Source organism: Chiloscyllium plagiosum, chromosome 27 (assembly GCF_004010195.1).
Source record: "Chiloscyllium plagiosum isolate BGI_BamShark_2017 chromosome 27, ASM401019v2, whole genome shotgun sequence".
NCBI lineage: Eukaryota > Metazoa > Chordata > Chondrichthyes > Orectolobiformes > Hemiscylliidae > Chiloscyllium > Chiloscyllium plagiosum.
The window spans coordinates 42,539,788-42,562,453 of record NC_057736.1 but is presented as its reverse complement, the minus strand read 5'-3'; the positions used below and the strand labels follow the sequence as shown (position 1 = coordinate 42,562,453).

The 22,666-nt window shown below is 44.5% G+C and overlaps 1 protein-coding gene across 2 annotated transcripts in view; it reads left to right on the top strand.

Moving 5' to 3' along the window:
- LOC122563748 (mitogen-activated protein kinase kinase kinase 5-like) overlaps positions 1–22,666 on the top strand; it is a 167,369-nt gene that overhangs the window by 79,484 nt on the left and 65,219 nt on the right. For both annotated transcript variants that reach the window (XM_043717937.1, XM_043717935.1), the window contains one exon: positions 11,056–11,168. In XM_043717937.1, coding sequence (XP_043573872.1) covers positions 11,056–11,168 — 113 coding nt within the window. The remainder of the gene's footprint in view (positions 1–11,055; positions 11,169–22,666) is intronic.

Sequence of the window (22,666 nt, the reverse complement as noted above, 5' to 3'; positions counted from 1 at the left end):
GGTAACACAACATCCTACATTCCCACAGAATCTCCTGTCTGTCCCCCTAACTATCGAGTCTCCTATTTCGAAGGTCCCGTTTACCTCTACCCTTTCCTGCTGTGCCCCAGAGCCAGTCACAGTTCCAGAAACCTACACACACACACACCCCAACAGTATCCAAAATGATATACTTCTTTTTAGGGGGAATGGCCACAAGGGATTCCTGCAATCTCTGCCTACTCCCTGTGCCTTTCCTGGTAATCACCCAGCTACTCTCTGCCTGTACCACCTCACTAAAACTCTGATCTATGAAGCGCTCAGTATCTTGAATCAAACCAGCTCCATCTCCCTAACATGGTCTCCCAGGAGCTGCAGTTGGATGTACCTCCCACGCATGGAGTCATCAGGAACAATGGAAGTCTTCCTGAGCTCCCACATGCTGCAGGAGGAACATGCAACTGCCCTAACTGCCATCTGAACTGCTGTGAAACTATAAAGGAAAGTTAATAGGACTTTACCTGAGCTTACCCGTACTGTTTGCTGAGCCACTGCTCTCCAGCAAAAGCCTTACTTCTTTCTTTGCTACCAATAAATTTTGCAATAGCCCATCTCTCTGCTCCTCCACTTTCTTGTTTGGTTAGAGGTGGAGGGAACAGTGATGTAATGTTTCGGCCTTAAGAAGCTCAGTCCACATCAATCCACAAGCCTGCTTCTACCTGGTTTCGAACTGGGAACCTTTTGCGTGTGAGGCAAATGTGATAACCACTATACTACAGAAACACAGCCCTTAAGCACTTCTTACACCAGAGCCCCAATGAGCTGCTCCTCAGTGCAGGTGACTGCTTATCCTCACGGAGTGTCTTGCTGAGGTCCTCCTCCTGGTAGTAGTGACTGCGCCAGTGCAAATCTTCACCCTGACATGTTTATGACCTTTTAATAATCTTTGTACTTGTGGGCGGCACGGTGGCACAGTGGTTAGCACTGCTGCCTCACAGCGCCAGAGAGCCAGGTTCAATTCCTGCCTCAGGCGACTGACTGTGTGGAGTTTGCACTTTCTCCCCATGTCGGCGTGTGTTCGTGTGTTTCCTCCGGGTGCTCCGGTTTCCTCCCACAGTCCAAAGATGTGCAGGGTCAGGTGAATTGGACATGCTAAAATTGCCCGTAGTGTTAGGTAAGGAGTAAATATAGGGGTATGGGTGGGTTGCGCTTCGACGGGGCGGTGTGGACTTGTTGGGCCGAAGGGCCTGTTTCCACACTGTAAGTAATCTAATCTAATCTAAATCCCCCTGCCCCACTCTCTTTGATCCTCCAATGTTTCTCGTTTCTCACTGTTTGGGAAGCCCTCTTCCAGTCCTTTTGAGGTCCATTTGCTGAAGCTTTGTCCATTTGGCTAATCTTTGTAATTTTGTGCTTCCACCTACACGACTTACAATGACACCTAACTTTGTAAACTTGGGTATGTGTCTTTCTATTCCATTTTTGAAGCTGTTAATAAATAGTGATTTTTAAGTACAGGCCCCTGTACAGGGCTTTTGCAGGACACCAGCACAGAGGAACCTTGATTATCTGGCATTCAATTATCCGAATTTCAGATTATCCGAACAAGATCGCTAGGCCCCGATGCTGTGTTTTTAGGGGAATGACCACAAGGGATTGTGTTATCTGAACATTCAATTATCTGAACAATCGATTATCCGAATGTTCGATTATCTGAACAAAATACACTCCGCCCGTGTCGTTTGGATAATTGAGGTTCCTCTGGAGTCACTTTCTGCTAATGAGAATATCTGCGTCTCTCATTACGTTTGTCTACTCTACCTCCAGAACGACTATTCCCTCTGGGATCCCAGCCCTAGCTTTAATTTGTGTTTATTTGTAGATAATATTCCATAATCAAGATCTCAGAGGGTTAATTGACCATGAAATAAGGAAGTAATTATGACATGGAAAGTGCCTGTAACTAATTGGTGGGAGTAATTTTGACAGTGCGTGACCTTGTGAACTGGGAGGTTGCAAGTCAGCAGTGGAAATCAAGGGAATTGTGAGACAAGAAGCTAATTCTGTTTCGTATAGGGGTTAGCCTCGGGTATACCCCATTGTATGGGTGAAAGTCTTGGCAGGCTAAACACTGTGTTGCTCTTCAAGCGCTCAGAGAGCTTTGGCAGGAACCTGCGTTGCAAGGTTTTATGTTTATAGCATTTTGGATTCTTCTTCCAGAAGGTTCTTCTGCATCTCACTTGCACTGGTGCCAAGTCAGGGAAAAGCTGGAAGCAAAGAAACCATTTTTTAGCCATTTGTCTAATTTTATTACCGTGTTGTGTAAACAGAAGAGATAATGAACTCGTACAGTTTAACTCAGCTCCACTTGTCCCAGCTGCTTTGTTGGTTTTGTAATGAGTCACCTCCAATTAAACCGTAGCAGAAAATCACACCACATCAGTCTTTGAAATGTTCACGAAATGTTATGTGGTCATTAAAAACAGAGAAATGTCAATTTCTTTTGAAAAATGCTAAGCAGTCCAGACAGTAATGAGTTTCCAAAGTCAGGCTCATAGTTCAGAGCAGCTGGCCGGCTTGTCTATTATCCTGGGCGATGCTTAGCTATCATGGAGTAGAAAATGAAAGGTTATTGCTAATTTAAAATATCAATTATTGTGTAAAATTCTAATGAAGAGTTATTTGGAGGATTTTAGACAATGCCTTGGAGACACACCAGAATCTCAGTAAACAAATAACTTGCTTGGCAGAGAATGACCATCTACCAGGATGTCCAAACTAAGGACATACACCACAGCTGCTTCATTTTTACATTGCAGTAAAATTTTGTTGAATCTAAACACTTGTGCAACATGTAAATATGTCACATGAGAGGGTGGTTCCATACATTTTTCAGCACATTGACTCAGCAAGTTCCAAATAAACCAGACGTCTGCAGTTTGAAGTTGGATAACCAAATGATCTTATTTAATTCACAACAAAAACACCACACTGTCCCCTCCCGCTCCAGCTCCTCCCCAGCCAGTACTTAGGTCTGAGTCCTGCCTTGTCAAAATGTAAAAGACTGTTTGATTTGCAGCTCTGCTTCAACCCCATATTCTATCCATCACCGATTGACTCTGTGTGGAGTGGCGCAGTGGCTCAGTGCTGCCTCACTGCACCAGAGACCCAGGTTCGATTCCAGCCTTGGGCGTGGAGTTTACTCGTTCTCCCTGAGTCTGTGGGTTTTCTCTGGGTGCTCCAGCTTCTGACTACAGTCACGAAGATGTGCAGGTTAGGGGAGGGTTTGTCATGCTAAATTGCCCATAGCATTCAGGGATGTGTAAGTTAGCTATGGGAGGTGTAGGGATGCTCTTCGGAGAGTCTGTGGAGACTTATTGGGCCAAATGGCCTGTTTCACACTGGAGAGATTCTGACCCATCTCTGTCTCACTGCTTTTACTTTGCCCCTGGGCACTGCCAGTGACCCACGCTTGCACTACTTTCAGGTTTAATTCCCAAGGCAGCTTTCTCAGTGACCCATTCCCCCCATCCCAGCTCAAATAGAGAGCTCTCCCTCCTGTGTTGAATGGGATTGCAGTGGAGCAATTTCATTTGGTGCACACTCCATAAATGGGTATGACTGGGAAGGTCAGCACTTACTGGCCATCCTAATTGTCCTGGAGGAGCTGACAGTGAGTTACCTTCTTGAACCACAACAGTCTGTGCCGAGATTGCCGTTCAGGAGGGAGTTTCGGGATTTTGACCTGTGACAGTGGAGAAATTCCAAGTCAAGATGGTCATTGTCTGAGAGGGGACCTTGCAGGTGCTGGTGTTCCCATATATCTGCTATCCTTATCCTTCTATGCCTCGGATTTGGAATGTGCTGCATGAAGAGCCTTGCCTGAATTTCGGCGATACATCTTGTAGGTGGTGCACACTGCTGCTCCTGAGCATCTATGGTGAAGGGAATCACTGTTGAAGGTGGTGGATGGTTTGCTTTGTCCTAGATAGTGTCAAGCTTCTTGAGTGTTATTGGAGCTGCATCCATCCAGGCAAGTGAGGAGTATTCCATCACACTCCTGACCTGTGCCTTATAGATGATGGACAGGATTTGGGGAGTGAGGAGGTGAGTTACTTGCTGCAGAATTCCAAACCTCTGACCTAGTCTTGTAGCCACTGTATTTACAGCGGGATCTCGATTAACCGAACGAGATTGGGGGGGCTGTATTTACAGCGGGATCTCGATTAACCGAACGAGATTGGGGGGGGGCACTGTTTCGTTCGGATAATTGATTATTTGGTTAACTGATTTAATGCCTCTCCTCTGGGGCTCGGAGTTTTCTGAAGTTCCCTTTTTCCTTCCTCTGCCTGCCGTTCTCCCTCTCTCTGTCTGAGGGTTTGTTTCTGAGCAGGGACACGCCTGCAGCATTACTGAAGCCTCCCCCACTCCACCCCACCAAATAGGATTGACACAGCCAGCACTTGCTAAGGCCACTTCCCATTTAGGAGACGAGGCAGCAGCACATTGCACGCCAGCCCAACCCCCCCTCCCCCCCCACCCCATCCAGCACCCGAACCCCATGCTTCCAATTAAACCGGTTGGACGATAACCTGGTGTTGTGTGATTTTTTTAACTTTGTACACCCCAGTCCAACACCGGCATCTCCAAATTTTTGGCTAACATAGTGGCTTCTGACCTCATGATGGAGGGAAGGGCATTGAAGAGGCAGCTGAAGATGGTTGGGCCTAAGACACTCCCCTGAGGAACTCCTGTAGAGATGGTGCCCACAGGCTGCACTCCAGCCCTGAGAAACCTGCTCCTGGTGACATTATAACCCCATGTGTCAGTGCCAGCTATTGAAAGGATTCTGAAACTCAAGACCAAAAAACACTTTACTATGCAGTGTCACAATGTTAATATGTCACAAATCAAGGCTGTTCTGCCCATTGAGTTACTGCTAGCTCTTTATATAGTGAAATCCAATCAACCCCATTCCCTCACTCTGTCCCCATAGCTCAACAAATGTATTTATCGCAGTGCCCGCCCAGTTTTCAGTTGACGTGATCAGTTCTCTTCACTTCTGCCATCCTCGGAGCCAACTGTTTCCAGGTCACTAACACTCTGTGTTATATAAAAAACAAGTTCTTTCTCACATCCCTCTGTATTTCTTGCCCAATATTTAAACTTTTTGCCTCCACGTCCTTGTACAATCAGCTGATGGGAACTGCTTGTGATAAGTCCCCTCTGCACCCTCTCGAAAACCCTCACATCTTCCCAAAACTGCACAGCGTGAGGTTTTAATTTTCTGTATGACTTTGATTTGGTCAAATTTGGGATCCTCACGTGCTTACTTTTCTTCCTGTCAGTCAGTAACTGTGATCACTGAGACATCTCTACTCAATACCAAAACCAGACTTAGAGTCATACAGCTTGGCAACAGACCCTTTGGTCCAACCAGTCCTTGCTACCAGTGTTCCCGAACTAAACTAGTCCCACTTGATTTATATCCGTCCAAACCTTTCCTCTTCATGAACTTTTCCACATGTTCTTTAAATGTTGTAACTTCACCGCGACTTCCTCAGGAAGTTCATGCCACATACAACCCACTCTTTTTGTTAAAAAGAAAGTTCTGAATTCTGCCTTTTGATATTTGATAGAATTCTGCATTCTTAAACTGACCAAACCAGATTATTGAATATCCAAACATGGAGAAAACGTGAAACAAATTTGCTGACAATAAAAACAAAATGGCTCTTTTTAAAGGAAATCTAACAGCTGATTCCTCAAGTTATGCAAAAATGGAAAGGGTTCTGTGCATAAATACTGCTTGAAAGATATTGACCTCTTATTTGTCAGACACACTGGGATCCGATGACACCCTGTATGGAAACTAGTTCTTGACACAGCTCAAAGACAGGAAATGTTGCAGGAGTGTGTGGGGCAGTGTTTGGAAAGAAGCCCCACTTTAGCACAAAGCCTGTGTCTTTGTCAAATCACTCATGAACAGGTAGAGTTTGGTTTCCATCTTTGTCCTATTTTGAGAATAAAGAGGGGAACCCTCCCCTGACCACTTGCCTCCCTCACTTCAAAGCACCAGTGCAGGAAACATGGTGTAGGTGATGAGTTATTGGAGTCAATACTGAGCACCAATGAACAGATGTGGGTGGGAGGCACTAGCATACCATGTCGTTGAGGATAAACTCAGATCCCAGCTCTGCCGAACTTCTCAGAGTTGTTCCCCTGAAACGTTCAACCTTTAAACAATAAAAACAGAAACTGCTGGTGAATCTCAGCGGGTCTGGCAGCATCTGTGGAGAGAAAACGGATTTAATGTTTCGATTCCAATGACCTGTCTCAGACAATGAACAAAACAGATGCTGCCAGACCTGCTGTGTTTCTCCAGCAGTTTTCATTCTTGTTTCAGATTTCCAGCATCCACTGTTCTTGTAGTCTTTAAACACTACGGTTGTTTTGTGTGGATCAATAGTTTGAACTGACTTCCTGAGAACATACAACTATTTGATGGAATTTGGAGGAATCCACTGACAAATGATATAGGATTCTGGTCCTTGGTGTTGACAATCTGTAAACAATCATAAAAGTGTATGATGTCAGTTATTTATGTGAAACCTCCTTGTACTGGCTTGTAACACCAGCCATAACATCCCTCATTCGGAAGAATGCTCTCTCCAAGATATAGACATGGAACCATTCAATAGGCTAGAATTGCTGTCAGTCTTTAATTGCTGTGACATGTTCTTCCTTGGGAATATTTCATCCCCATCAACACCCCCCATCTCTCCTCCTTCTCAGTTGTAGATTTAGATTAGATTACTTACAGTGTGGAAACAGGCCGTTCGGCCCAACAAGTCCACACCGACCCTCCGAAGAGCAACCCACCCAGACCCATTCCCCTACATTTACCCCTTCACCTAACACTACGGGCGGGCAATTTAGCATGGCCAATTCACCTAACCTGCACATTTTTGTACTGTGGGAGGAAACCGGAGCACCTGGAGGAAGCCCATGCAGACAGGGGGAGAATGTGCAAACTCCACACAGACAGTTGCCAGAGGCGGGAATGGAACCCAGGTCTCTGGCGCTGTGAGGCAGCAGCGCTAACCACTGTGCCACCGTACTTTCTCTCTGAATTGCCATCTGTACCATGGTCTGGATCTCAATTTCAACCCTTCTGCCCCCAATCCTCTCTGTCCTTAACCTGTGAATTCTTTTAAGCTGTGCCAATTTCAGGCAGTGGGGCACAGTGTGCATGTCACTGGAGTAGCAATCCAGAACCCCATGTTCTTGGGCATATGGGTTCAAATCCCACCACAGCAGATGAAGAACTTGAATTCAAAACAAGGTTGGAATGAAAGGTTGGCCGAACACAGACCACCTAACCACTCTGTGGGGCATCATCAATTAAATCCCATCTGGTTACTGATGTCCTTCAGGGAAGGAAATTTGCAGTCCTTCCTTGATCTGGCCTACATGTGACTCCAGAGCCACAACAAGGTGGTTGATTCTAAACTGACCTCTGGGCAATTAGGATTGGGTAATAAATACTGGCCAGTGTTAGCCATATCCCATGAGCAAGTTTTGAAAAAAAAGCTGTGAGAAATTTCTGGTGAAATTCGCATCGGAAAGGCGGTTGGAGCCTGTAACGTCGCTCTCCATTGTTTCTGACTTCAATCTGCACGTAAAAGTACATGTTGCCATAGCAACCCCTAGAGTAAACCATCCCCAACAATGCCTGACAGATCAAAGACTGCAGTGGACCATAGAACGCGGTGTACTTGCCATTCAATTGATTCTGCTATATTACCTGTGATTACATGGGTGCCAAAAAGGATTTCACAAGAGAATCTCTGCTTATCATGACATTTATGCAGTAGAAAATGGATGAATCCTTTTAGTGCAGGTAGTAGACTAAAAGTCTTGATACAAACCAATAGTTGGAGCCAGAGGGGAATTGGAGAGAGAAATGGATGACAAATAGTAGAGGCTATTGGAGATGAAATGTTTGACCTACAGTTTGTGACCCTTCGAAAACTGACTTAATGATCAATGAATACCTGTATTTTGTCAGATGTTCTAGCGCAAAGCACTTGAGGAAATATTTGAAGAGAAATTATTCGCGAGGAGATGGGGAACCAATTAATGTGATTCATTAGGCAATTCTTTAAAACGTAGCAGCACAGGGAGGGTGTTCAGATTTGTGCATTCCAGAAATTTCTTTCCTTGAAATGTTGTATAAGGCAACTCCCAGTGAAAAACCTGCGGCCTCCGACAACCTAAAACCCAAACAGATGTGTGTTGTGAATTGTTATAGCAGGTATAGTCCCAACGCAAAATACTGCAGGCTGTGGAAATGTGAATCAGAGAAAATCAGAGAATACAGAAAAAACTCAGCCAGTCGGGTGGTGTCTGAGGGGTTGGGAGAGAGAAACTGAAACTAAGCTTCAAACATTTTTGATCAATTATGACAAAGTTTAAAGATATTAAAGTTTCTCTTTTAAAAATTGTTGGTCTCTACAGATGCCATGAAAATACAATGCAAGGCCCAACTCATAAATACTGTAGCATGAAATTGTCTGAATCACAACTGAATGCAAAAGCAAAGTTGAATGTAGTCAAAAACAAAATCAGACCAACTGCAGTTAAAACTCTCTGGTATCTTAAACTGTTCTCTCCACCAACATTTTTAGTTGAACTTCCACCAAATCTTTAACATAAGCTCAGTATCATGTATGCTTGAGGAGTGACAGATGGAGTTTAATTTATATAAATGTGAGGTCGTGCATTTTGGAAAGGCAAATCAGGGCAAGACATTTATACTTAATGGTAAGGTCCCAGGGAGTGTTGCTGAACAAAGAGACCTTGGAGTGCAGGTTCATAGCTCCTTGAAAGTGGAGTCGCAGGTAGACAGGATAGTGAAGAAGGCATTTAGTATGCTTGCCATTATTGGTCAGTGCATTGAGTATAGGAGTATAGGTCATGTTGTGGGCGGCACGGTGGCACAGTGGTTAGCACTGCTGCCTCACAGCGCCAGAGACCCGGGTTCAATTCCCGACTCAGGCGACTGACTGTGTGGAGTTTGCACATTCTCCCCGTGTCTGCGTGGGTTTCCTCCGGGTGCTCCGGTTTCCTCCCACAGTCACAAAGATGTGCGGGTTAGGTGAATTGGCCATGCTAAACTGCCCGTAGTGTTAGGTTAAAAGGGGTAAATGTAGGGGTATGGGTGGGTTGCGCTTTGGCGGGTCAGTGTGGACTTGTTGGGCCGAAGGGCCTGTTTCCACACTGTAAGTAATCTAATGTTCTGGCTGGACAGGCCATTGATTAAGCCACTTTTGGAATACTGTGTTCAATTCTGGTCTCCCTGCTATAGGAAGGTTGCTGTGAAACTTGAAAGGGTTCAAAAAAGCTTTACAAGGATGTTGCCAGGAATGCAAGGTTTGAACTATAGGGTGAGGCTGAACAGGCTGGGGCTATTTGTGGGCGGCACGGTAGCTCAGTGGTTAGCACTGCTGCCTTACAGCGCCAGGGACCCGGGTTCAATTCCAGTCTCGGGTGACTGTCTGTGTGGAGTTTGCACATTCTCCCCGTGTCTGTGTGGGCTTCCTTCCACAGTCCAAAGATGTGCAGGTTAGGTGAATTGACCATGCTAAATTGCCCATAGTGTGCAGAGATGTGTAGGTTAGGTATGTTAGTCAGGAGAAATGTAACGGAATGGGTCTAGGAGGGTTACCCTTCAGAGTGTCGGTGTGGACTTGTTGGGCCAAATGGCCTGTTTCCACACTGTAGGGATTCTATTTTTGCTGGAAGCTGAGAGGTGGCTTTGTAGAGGCTTGTAAGATCATGAGGAGCATGGATAGTGTCAAGAGCCAAGGTCATTTCCCTTGGGTGGGAGAGTCCAAAACTAGAGGGCATAGTTTTAAGGTAGAAGGGAAAAGATTTAAAAGGGACCTAAGGGGCAACTTTTTCATGCAGAGGGTGGTGTCTTTATGGAATGAGCTGCCAGAGGAGGTGGTGGAGGCTGGTACAATTACAACATTTAAAAGGCATCTGGATGGGTATGTAAATAAGAAGGGTTTAGAGAGGTATGGGCCAAAGGCTGGCAAGTGGGACTAGGTTAATTTAGGATATCTGGTCAACATGGACGAGTTGGACTAAAGGGCCTGTTTCCGTGCTGTACATCTCTATAACTCCATGCTCAGAGATTTGTTTTACCTTATATTCCCGGAAGTGGAATTTGACTCAGTGAAGTAGAGACCTAATCAAAGAATCTGACTACCTATTGGTACCAGGCACTGATTGCCCCATTGGGAAAAGTGTAAATATTTCATTGTCACACACCAGGTGACTTCAGTTTCAGAGCAAATGCTTCACGACTGTTTATCACTTTTGTGACAATACTAGGGCTTTAAGAGGTGTATTTTGTCTTGTTTTATTTGAAGAGCAGTTTTAGGACAGAAGTATGGAGCTGTCTATTTGAATCCAATAAAGCAAACAGCTTGTGTGGTGTTGCGCTTTTTAAAAAGTAGGCACAATAGAAGCAGCCTGAATGGGTGGGGTCAAGCTTTCACAGAACCAGGAGTTTTAGTTTTAGTTTTTCAGTAGCTGTTGCTGGAGTCTTGAAGCTGAGTTTGGAAACTGCAGTACATCACTCCCTGCTACTCTGTCTCTCTCTCTGATCTGAGTTTTCCATTGGTGTTCTTTCCTCCTGGACTGGAGAACTGCATGTGAGACAAGCTGTTTTACTGAATTGCCTTTAGCAAGGATGTGTTTATGTGATGTTGCTGTATTGGAACAATTACTGTTCAGTAGTTAAATGACCTGTTATTCTGCTCAGTTTCCCAATAGAGTTAATTCTTCTAATTTCTTCTTTCTTTTCTTGTATTTTGTTGTATTTTTTGTTTGTTGTATAGTATATGATTAAAGTGTGTTTTACTTCAAATCTGGTATTTGACCAATCAACTTGCAACAAAAACTGAATGCCTTTAACATAAGAAAAAGTTAGGATCTAGGCTATCTTCTTCCTATGTTTTGAGGGTTTGATCTGGTCAATGACACTTTGCTGTTTTGTCCCTGCAGGTATGGGATGGCCTTTGAGCATGAGCCCACGCTGCACTCGGGGATTAATGTTGCTGTGTTCCTCATGGCTGCCGGACATCAATTTGACACCTCACCTGAACTTCGGAAGATAGGTAACATTTACTACATTGATCATTCCTAATGGACTGCATGAGTTAGAACATGGAACATTACAGCAGAGTAGAGGCCCTTCGGTCCACGATGTTGTGCTGAGCATTTATCTTAATCTGAGATCAACCTAACCTACACACTCCTCAATTTACTGTTGTCCATGTGCTTGTCCTGCAATCACTTAAATGTCCCTAAAGTGTCTGACTCTTCTACCACCACTGGCAGTGCATTCCACACAGCCACCACACTCTGTGTAAAGAACCTACCTCTGATATCTCCCGTATACCTTCCTCCAATCATCTTAAAATTATGACCCCTCGTAATAGCCATTTCTGCCCTGGGGAAAAGTCTCTGGCTATCTACTCTATCTATGCCTCTCATTAACTTGTACACCACTATCAAGTCACCTCTCTTCCTCCTTCTCTCCATTGTGAAAAACCCAAGTTCACTCAACCTCTCTTCATAAGACAAGCCTTCCGATCCAGGCAGCATTCTGGTAAATCTCCTCTGCACCCTCTCTAAAGCATCTACATCCATTCTATTTTGAGGCGACCAGAACCGGACATAATATTCCAAGAGTGGTCTAACCAGGGTTTTATAGAGCTGCAGAAAATCCTTGTGGCTTGTAAACTCAACTCCCCGTTAATGAAAACCAAAGCACCATATGCCTTCTTACAACTCTATCAACTTGGGTGGCAGCTTTGAGGTATGTGGACCCCAAGATCCCATTGTTTCTCCACACTGCCAAGAATCCTTTCTTTAAATCTGTATTCAGCATTCAAATGAATCACTTTGCATTTATCCAGGTTGAACTCCATCTGCCACTTCTCAGCCCAGCTCTGCATCAATGTCATGTTGCAGGCTGCAACAGCCCTCGACACTATCTACAACACCACTGACCTTTGTGTCATCAGCAAACTTACTAACCCACCCTTCCACTTCTTCATCCAAGTCATTTATAAAAACTACAAAGAGCAGGGGCCCAAGAACAGATCCCTGCGGGACACCACTGGTCACCGACCTCCAAGCGGAATACCATCCATCCACTACCACTGTCTTTTTTCAGCCAGCCAATTCTGAATCCAGACAGCCAAATGTCCCTGTATCCCATACCTCCTAACTTTCCGAATGAGCCTGCCGTAAGGAACCTTATCAAATGTCTTACTGAAATCCATATACACCACATCCACTGCTCGATCTTTGTCACATCCTCAAAGAACTCAATAAAGCTTGTGAGGCATGACCTGCCCCTTGCAAAGCCACGCTGACTATCTCTAATCAAACTATGTTTTTCCAAATAGTCATAAATTCTATCTCTCAGAGTCCTATCCAGTACCTTGTTTACTACAGATGTAAGACTGACTGGTCTGTAATTCCCAGGGATTTCCCTATTCCTTTCTTAAACAGAGGAACAACATTCGCCTTCCTGCAATCACCTGGTACTGCTCCTGTGGAGAGTGAGGATGCAAAGATCATCGCCAGAGGCGCAGCAATCTCATTCCTGGCTTCCCGTAGTAACCTTGGATATATCTGGCCAGGCCCTGGGGACTTCCCAGAATTTCCAGCACACCCACTTTCTTAATGTCAATCTGGTCAAGGCCATTACCTGGCCCCCGGTGTTCTCACTATCAACAAGGTCCCTCTCTCTAGTGAATACTGAAGCAAAAATCTCATTTAGGATCTCCCCCACCTCTTCAGACTCCAGGCACAAGTTCCCTGCACTATCTCTGATTGGCCCTACCCTCGCTCTGATCATTCTCTTATTCCTCATGTAAGTGTAGAACGCCTTTGGGTTTTCTCTAATCCTTCCCACCAAGGCTTTTACATTTCCCTCCTTGCTTTTCTTAGTCCATTTTTGAGTTCTTTCCTAGCTACCCTGTAATCCTCTAAAGCTGTGCCAGATCCTTGCTTCCTCAACCTCAAGTAAGCTTCCTTCTTTTTGACAAGATAATCCTCTGCTATTGTCATCCAAGGCTTCTTCACCTTACCATTCCTTGCCTGTCTAAGTGGGACCAAGTTAGCCAACACTCGCAACAAGTGCTCCTTAAACATCCTTCACATTTCTGTTGTGCATTTCCTGTAGAACAATTGTTCCCAATTTATACTCCACAGCTCCTGTCTAATAGCAGTATAATTTCCCCTCCCCCAATTAAATACATTTCCATACTGTCTGCTCCTATCCCTCTCCATGGTGATGGTAAAGGTGAGGCAGTTGCGGTCACTGTCACCGAAATGCTGTCCCAACAAGAGATCGGACACTTGGCCTGGCTCATTGCCAAGCACCAAATCCAATATGGCCTCCTCCTATTTGGCCTATCTGCATATTGAGTCAGGAATTCTTCCTGGACACACCTGACAAAATTGGCTCCATCCAGACCATCTGCATTGAGGAGATTCCAATCTATATTAGGGAAGTTGAAGTCACCCATGACAACAACCCTGTTATTTCTGCACCTTTCCAAGATCTGCTGTCTAATCTGTCCTTCTCTGCTGCTATTGGGGGGTCTGTAGAAAACACCCAACAAAGTGACTGCTCCTTTCCTGCTACTGACTTCCACCCATACTGACTCAGTCGACAAACCCTGCTCAACAATCTCATGGTCTGCAGCTGTGGTGCACTTTCTAATTAACAATGCTACTCCCCCTCCTCTTTTACTCCCACCCCCGCTCCCTGTACTTTTTAAAAGATCTAAACCCTGGAACATCCAACAACCATTCCTGCCCCTGTGAAATCCATATCTCCGTGATGACAGCAATAGATGATGAATAATCTGTAACTCCGCAGAATCAGCCTTAAAATGCAAAGGCTGTTTCTGGGAAGTTGTTTGAACTGGGATCAGGATGGAAACCGGCAAAGCCTGACCAAATGGAAATATTCAGCTGGTCAGCCAGTGTGTGTAGGGGTGGGAGAGAGAAACAACAACTGTGTTACCTGACAGAGTGAACCTCATGACTCCAAGACTCTATGAGGTTCAGCAATATGAAACATGAACTATGTTTCTCTCTCCCCACAGGTGCAGCCAGACCTGTTGAATATTTCCAGCATTTTCTGTTTGCATTCTAGATTTTCAGCATCTGGAGAATTACGGATTTGTGTTCCTATTCTAACTCATACAATTTAATCCCAAAGTACTGCAGCATTTATTGGGTTTGTCCATGCATAATGATTTTATCGTCTGTAGAGACCAGTAACTTTCAAAAGAGAAGTTCTGACTTCCGGTTAATGGCTGAAAAGGTGACTCCTCAAGAGTTAATAAGTTTTAAAAAGCCATTTTCTGCATCAGATAATTTTAAAAAATGCTATTGCCAAAACAGAATGGTGCTTGTTGGCAATTTATATTTTAAACCGTAGTAATAAAGAATGCCTTGTTATTTGTTACACATTGCACTCCTCCAAGAATTAGAATTCTTTTAGCAACAATTCATAATTGCACCCAGTTTCAAATAAGTTGTTTCCCATAACTTTCCCAAGCTGGGCAGTGTGTAATCCCAGGACTGTCTCTCACCACAAATATAATACTGTGGACTGTTCCCTCAAAGTCCAGGCTAGGCAAATCTTCCAGCCTTTTTAACTCTTCGCAAACCTGGTTTTCAAACTGAGCATGAACTCCCTTCCAAGTTCTGTGGGGTAAAGAATAGAGCCAGCATTTTCTCTAATGTTGCAGGCTTGGCTAATGTCACTACTGAAGAAGGGCTTATGCCCGAAACGTTGATTCTCCTGCTCCTCGGATGCTGCCTGGCCTGCTGTGTTTTTCCAGCACCACATTTTTCAACTCTGGTACTCCAGCATCTGCAGTCCTCACTTTCTCCTAATGTCACTACTTGCTCTCTACATCTTCAGGAAACACCAAATAAACCTGTGTCTGCCATCTATGACATTGCGAGTTTTATAGGGAAGTTCTCTCACCTGATCTGAAGATCTACTTCCTTCTCCATAGAAACAGGGAACTGGATAGTCCTTAGCATCTTAGTAGAAATGTTAATTAGTCGTCTTATATTGCAACATTCATTTAGCCTGCAGGTAAATAAGTAGTTTACAGTGGAAATGCTTACAGCTTGATATTAATAACGTCTCTCTGGGATCTTTGGGGATTCATGGACTGCTTCTTGTAAAACTCAGGAACATGTCATTATCATCAGTTATAAATACTTTGCATCGCCCACTCAATAACTCAATCTGAATCAACTTCAGGTCTCTAGCAATTAAACCGCCCAAGCTAAATATTGTGCAGTCTCCAGCCCATGCCATTTTAAAAAGGCTTTCATTTACCCTCCACTCGAAGTTACAGTTTCAATCTATAACACTCGTACAAACTAAAAGATACAGCTCTAAAACATCATAATTCTACGAACCACACAATTCTATTAGCTAACCTGGGAATTTAAGGCAGAAATAAATTGGTTCCCTCATTAGTGAAAAATCTGAGGATATCGGGAGCGGGTGGAATGGTGTCTTTCAGGCTACAGTGAGATCAGCTATGATTTTATTAAATTGCAGACCAGATTGAGAGGCTGATCAGTCTTGCTCCAAAAATGTGTGACTGTGTGAATTTACCGCCAAGGAATTGCGGTGAGATGATTAATTTGCCTGATATTCGTCCATTGCTTAATCCCAGTGACTCTGGGGGATCTTCAAGCAGACTGTAAATGATGAAATGACAATATTTTATTTAGGAGCTGCTTTGGTGGTCTCATTCCATCCCTAAATTTTGTTTTAGCTTTCAAAGTATTTGTTAAATTGAAGTGTTGAATTTTAATTTACTTGTGTAAATTTTTGCCCAGAATTAAAAAGAATATTGTCAGTAAAAGATAACTTATCTCGAGGTTTGTGTAAAGATTTGTAGCTCGGGTGCCGATTGTCATGGTTGTGGGTATGTTCACTGAGCTGGAAAGTTGATTTGCAGATGTTTCATCCCCTGTCCAGGTGGCACCTTCAGTGCTTTGGAGCCTATTGTGAAGTGCTGCTGTACTGTGCCTTCTGGAATTTATTTGAGTTCCGTTTCTGCTGCTTTCGGTTGCCAGTTCCAGCTGTTCGTTGTAGTGGCCGGTATATTGGGTCCAGGTCTGTGTGTTTGTTGAGAATGTCCCTGGATGAGTCCCTTGCTTCGAGGACTTCTCTGGGTGTCCTCTGTTTGGCTTGTCCTATGGGCATTGTGCAGTCCCAGTCAAATTTGGGCTCCCTGTCATCTGTGTGTATGGCTACCAGGAACAGCTAGTGGTGACGAGGACATGCCACAACTGGCATGGTGGCTCAGTGGTTAGCAACTGCTGCCTCACAGCGCCAGGGACCTGGGTTCGATTCCACCTTCAGATGACTGTCTGTGTGGAGTTTGCACATTCTCCCCGTGTCTGCATGGGTTTCCTCCCACAATCCAAAGATGTGCAGGTCAGGTGTAGTGGTCATGATAAATTCCCCGTAGTGTTAGGTGCATTAGTCAGGGGAAATGTAGAGAAATAAGGGAATGGGTCTGGATGGGTTACTCTTCGGAGGGTTGGTGTGTGGACCTGCTGGGCTGAGTGGCCTGTTTCCACACTGTAGAGACTCTAAGTAACAAACTAACTCACTCACCATGTTACCTTACATTAAAAAGCGTCTCCGAACTGACAGCCAGGCTTGTCCGACCATTGGGATTCATGACAGCCCATAAACCGACAACCGTGCTCAGGCAGCGACTCACCAGAACAAAAGACCCTATACCCATCATGTGCAAGACTAACATAATTTATAAGATTCCATGCAGAGACTGCACGAAACACTGTGCAGGACAAACAGGCAGACAACTAACAATCCGCATCCACAAACACCGACTAGCCAGTAAACACCATGACCAGCTGCGTAGCCTTGCATACAGATGACAAGGGACCACAAATTCAACAGGAACAGCACAACAATCATAGTACAAGCTAAACCAAGGACAGCCAGAGAATTCCTAAAAGCATGGGACTCATCCATGGACTCTATCCGCAAACACATCGATCTGGACCCAATATATCGGCCACTACAACGAACAGCTGGAACCGGCAACTAGAAGCAGCAGAAACGGAGCCAAATAAATTCCAGAATACACAGTACAGCAGTGCCTCACAGGAGGCTCCAAAGCACTGAAGATGTCACCTAGACAGGGGACGAGACGTCTGCAAATCAACTTCCCAGCACAGCCATGATAACTTAACTTCTCTGCACTATTTTCTCTTGATGTGTGAGATTTTCTAAGTCTGAAATTTGGTTTGGATTATTAAATTGTGTAAAAGAATCATAAACCAGATTGCACACTTTTTGATAGGGTCAGTGAAGGTTAGATTGCTTCGTTTCTGTTGCTCTGTGATTTTCTGTGGCATGCTACCGTATCGTTGCAACAAGTGAAAGTCACATTGTTTGATTGATTTATTGTTGTCACATGTACCGAGATACAGTGAAAAGTACTGTTTTCCATGCTATGCAGGCAGATTGTACCATACAAAATGCGTCAGGATATCAGAACTGAATGCAGAGTACGGTGATACAGCTGCAGAGAAGGTACAGAGAGAGAGAGAGGGAGATCAGAATTAACATTTGAGAAGTCTGCCTTCATAACAGTGGGGAAGAAGCTGTTCTTGAATCTAATTGTACGTGTATACAAACTTGTATAACTTCTGCCCAATGGAAGAGGGTGGAAGAGAGGATAACCAGGTTGGCAGGGGGCTTTGATTATGTTGGTTGCTTTCCTGAGGCAGCCGGAAGTATAGATGGAGTCAATGGAAGGCTGGTCTGTATGTTGGACTGGGCTGTGTTCACGACTCTCTGTAGTTTCTTGTGATCTTGGAAAGAGCAGTTGCTATACCACACTGTGATGTATCCAGATAGGATGCTTTCTATGGTGCATCGATAAAAATATGGGCATGCCGAATTTCATTAGCCTCATGAGAAAGTAAAGACTGTGCCAAATGTTGAAGCTTGCTGTAATAATTCTTCATTGGAAGAATGGAGAACTCACCTTGTACAGGTAATCTATTTTGACAAACATGCAGGCCCAGGAATTGAAAAGGTTTTTTCTCAATACAGGTTCTTAAATACCCCATGAACCCCGAAAGCACTTGTAGTACAGGGAGAGACTGGAGCTGTTTTCCCTGAAGCATCAGAGGCTAAGGGTTGACCTTACAGAGGTTTATAAAATCATGAAGGGAATGGATAGGGTGAATAGCCAAGGTCTTTTTCCCAGACCAGGGAAGTCCAAAAAATAGAGGTTATAGCTTTAAGGTGAGAGGGGAAAGATTTTAAAAAGGACCTAAGGGGCAGCTTCTTCACACAGAGGGTTGTGCTTTTATGGAACAAGCTGCCAGAGGAAGTGGTGGAGGCTGGTACAATTACAGCATTTAAACGGCATCCGGATGGGTTTGTGAAGGGTTTAGAGGGATATGGGCCAAGTGCTGGCAAATGGGACCAGGTCAGATTGGGATGGCTGGTAGGTATGGAGACTTGGACCAAAGTGTCTGTTTCCATGCTGCATGTTCATAGACTGTGTGGTATCAATGGGTCATTAAATAGACTTCTGACCAATTGCTTGCAAGTGACTTACTGTTGAGAGGATGTTTGGACAGTGCCACTGTTAAGCTTTATAGTAATTATAGTGGGTATTGCCACCATAACATTGAGTGTTGTTACAGATTCAGAAGTCACAGAAGAAGGGCCAATGTGATTGTGCTGATGGCAGATTTTGGGGGTGGCTCAGTGGTTCGCACTGCTGCCTCACAGTGCCAGGGACCCAGGTTCAATTCCAGCCTTGAGTGTGTGGAGTTTGCACACTCTCCCCGTGTCTGTCCAGTAGGATATTCAGACTCATTCAGTATAAGTTGATCTGCTTTGCTAATACTCAAGAAAAATGGCAGCCTGGTGTCCTTATTAGACAAGCAGTAGGCTTGAAGAACACAGCCTCGGGAGGTGGAGAAGTCAACGTTTTGGGTGTAACTCTTCTTCAGCCATTTTATGTTTCAACTGAGAATAAATGTCATCCACACAGTTGTATGAAACCTTTGGGCAATTAGGAATGGACGATAAATGCCAATCTTGCCAGTAATACCCATATCCCCAGAAACGTTTAAAAGTATTTCAATCACCGCCCACCAGTCTGTAAGTAGAATTCACAGAATTTCACTGGTGTTACCAGTTCATCCATGTACACAAGATCCATTCACATTATCCTACAGTAAGCCCATCAGGCTTAGACCATTCAGCCCCTTGAACCTGCTGTACTAGTCTAGATCATCCATCTCAATGCCTTATTCCCACATTACCCGCATTGATGTCATCAGTAATTAGAAATCTTACCAATCTCTGTCTTGAACCTATTTAATTTCCACAGCCCTTTGAGGTAAGGAAGTCCAAACATGATCATCCTTCCTCATAAAAGCAAATATCTAATCTCATATCGGTGGTGCAGTATTTCAATCACCAGTGATTTGTGATAATTGTATGATCAAGGAAAGATTGTATCAGTTTGGAAGTGTTTGTGTGTGTTTCACTCTATGTACGACATTAGGGAAACTGAAAAAGAGTTAGTAGAGTATTTACATATTTCAAAATAAGTCTTGGTTCAGATACTTTTCTTTTCTGGTGAATTGGCAATTGGAATGTATTTATTCCCGGTTAGTATATATACTGCATATGCTGTTCTCAGCACGGTCTGCTTGACACTGTGGATTTAAACACAGATAGGGTGACCATTTCTCAGAATACCTCTGTACAGTTTGGAGCCATGACTCTGATCTCCTTGTGGCCGGCCATTTTAATTCTTCACCTTGCTCTCACACTGACCTCTCTGACCTTGCTCTGTTGGAGTGTTCCAGAGAAGCTCAACCTCAGCATCTTCTGGGCTTAACATTGTAGACCATACCCTCTGCGTCCATTTTGTTCCCTTTTTATCATGTTTCAATGTTTCCTTTACTTTTATGTTGTTTTTGCTTGAGCTCTTCACCACTCTGCCATTCACATCCTTTACTGTCATATTTTTTATTTCTTTACCTGTGTCATTACTATTCTTGTAGATCCAACTGTTTTGTTATTTAAACACTTCTGCTCTATCATCAACCTTCCCCATTTCACCTTCCTTATTTGACCTGTGGAAAACCTCCCATCCTTCTAACATTTCTCATGAAACATTGTAGATCTGAAATGTTATCTCCCTTCCAGCCATGCAGCATTTTGTGTCTTTATTTCAGCATTACTCTGTTCTGATTGACTTTCTGTATTCTGAAGTTATGCCACAGTCTGAACTGGCCTGTTTTATGGTGCTCATCCTAGGGCTGTCTACATCACTGTAAAGCTGGGACATATTGCCTAGCCCTCCTTTCCCTGAGCTGGTGCTAGTGGGATATCCTGCAGTCTGTGCTGTGGTGGAGCCCACACTGTTTTCACCCCCCGGATTTAGATCCAGAAGTGGTAGTGATTCACAATCTGCTGTCTATAATCCCAGCTGAAAATGTGTTGCTAGAAAAGCGCAGCAGGTCAGGCAGCATCCAGGGAACAGGAGAATCGACGTTTCGGGCATAAGTTCTTCTTCAGGGCTTCTTCCTGAAGAAGGGCTTATGCCCGAAACGTCGATTCTCCTGTTCCCTGGATGCTGCCTGACCTGCTGCGCTTTTCCAGCAACACATTTTCAGCTCTGATCTCCAGCATCTGCAGTCCTCACTTTCTCCTGTCTATAATCCCAGGCTGCCTCATTATTCTTCAAGTTGGTAATGTTCCTCATGAATGTCTGAAGTATCAGACCTTCAGATCCAGATGCCCTCATCCAGAGTCCAGACCCACACTCCTCCATTTTATTCTCTGTCCCTCCCCTCAGCCACTGGATAGCACGAGATTGGGTATACTTTAAAATCACAGTCCCAAAACCATTAAATTCACAATCTGACCTTCAGACTCTGCATTCCACATTCACAACAAAGTGAGGATCATTGAATGATGACTGCACAGGAGGCCATTCAACCCATCAGCTCTCTGCAAGAGCAGTTTGCCGAATGCCACTCCCCGGCCTTCTCCTCTGTAGCCCTGCAACTTTACTTTCTCTTCAGGTGGTGATCCGGTTCCCCTTTGAAAGCCTCGACTAAAGCTGCCTTTCTGTCCGTCTGAGGCAGTACATTCCAGATTCAGACCACACCCTGCGTGAAAATGAGTTTATGAATCTCACTGCCAACTGTGGAGAATCTGGTCCTGGCAGAGGCTCCCTGTTCCCAGGGACCAGCTCCAGATCCAAAAGCCGCTGCTTGCTGAGGGCAGGGTGGCACGATGCTATTCTCGTGAAAAGTTTGATTGGTGGAAAATGAGCCAGAACTTGGTGATTGGCAATTCACAGGGTTTCTCCTCTTCACAATCACTGACCCATTTGTGCATGAACACTGCCATGATTCCGTCTTCATTAAATTTCAGCAAATCCTGTCCCATTATAATGGAAACACATATGCGCTTCGGGCATAGTTAGTATCCCTGGATCGGAAGTCATAGAGTCATAGAGATGTACAACACAGAAACAGACCCTTCAGTCCAACTCATCCATGCCGTCCGTGCCAGCACCGGGCCTATGTCCCTCTAAACCCTTCCTATTCAGATACCCATCCAAATGCCTTTTAAATGTTGCAATTGTACCAGCCTCCACCACTTCCTCTGACAGCTCATTCCACGCACCCAACACCCTCTGCATGAAAAAAGTTTCCCCTTAGGTCCCTTTTATATCTTTCCCCTCTCACCCTAAACCTATGCCCTCTAGTTCTGGACTCCCCCACCCTAGGCAAAAGACCTTGTCTCTTTACCTTATCTATGCCCCTCATACGGGGAGAATGCGGGTAAGTGGAGTTGAAATGCCCATCAGCCATGATTGAATGGCGGAGTGGACTCGATGGGCCGAATGGCCTTACTTCTGCTCCTATGTCTTATGGTCTTATGATTTTATAAACATCTACAAGGTCACCCCTCAGCCTCCGACACTTCAGGGAAAACAGCCGTAACCTGTTCAACCTCTCCCTTTATCTCAAATCCTCTAACCCTGGAAACATCCTTGTAAATCTTTTTTGAACCCTTTCAAGTTTCACAACATGTTTCTGATAGGAAGGAGACCAGAATTGCACGCAATATTCCAAAAGTGGCCTAACCAATGTCCTGTATAGCTGCAACATGACCTCCCAACTCCTGTACTCAATACACTGACCAATATTGTGGTTCTGTCGCCGAGCTGGGAATTTGTGTTGCAGACGTTTCGTCCCCTGTCTAGGTGACATCCTCAGTGCTTGGGAGCCTCCTGTGAAGCGCTTCTGTGATCTTTCCTCCGGCATTTATAGTGGTTTGTCTCTGCCGCTTCTGGTTGTCAGTTCCAGCTGTCCGTTGCAATGGCCAGTATATTGGGTCCAGGTCGATGTGTTTGTTGATTGACTCTGTGGATGAGTGCCTTACCTCTAGGAATTCCCTGGCTGTTCTCTGTTTGGCTTGTCCTATAATAGTAGTGTTGTCCCAGTCAAACTCATGTTGCTTGTC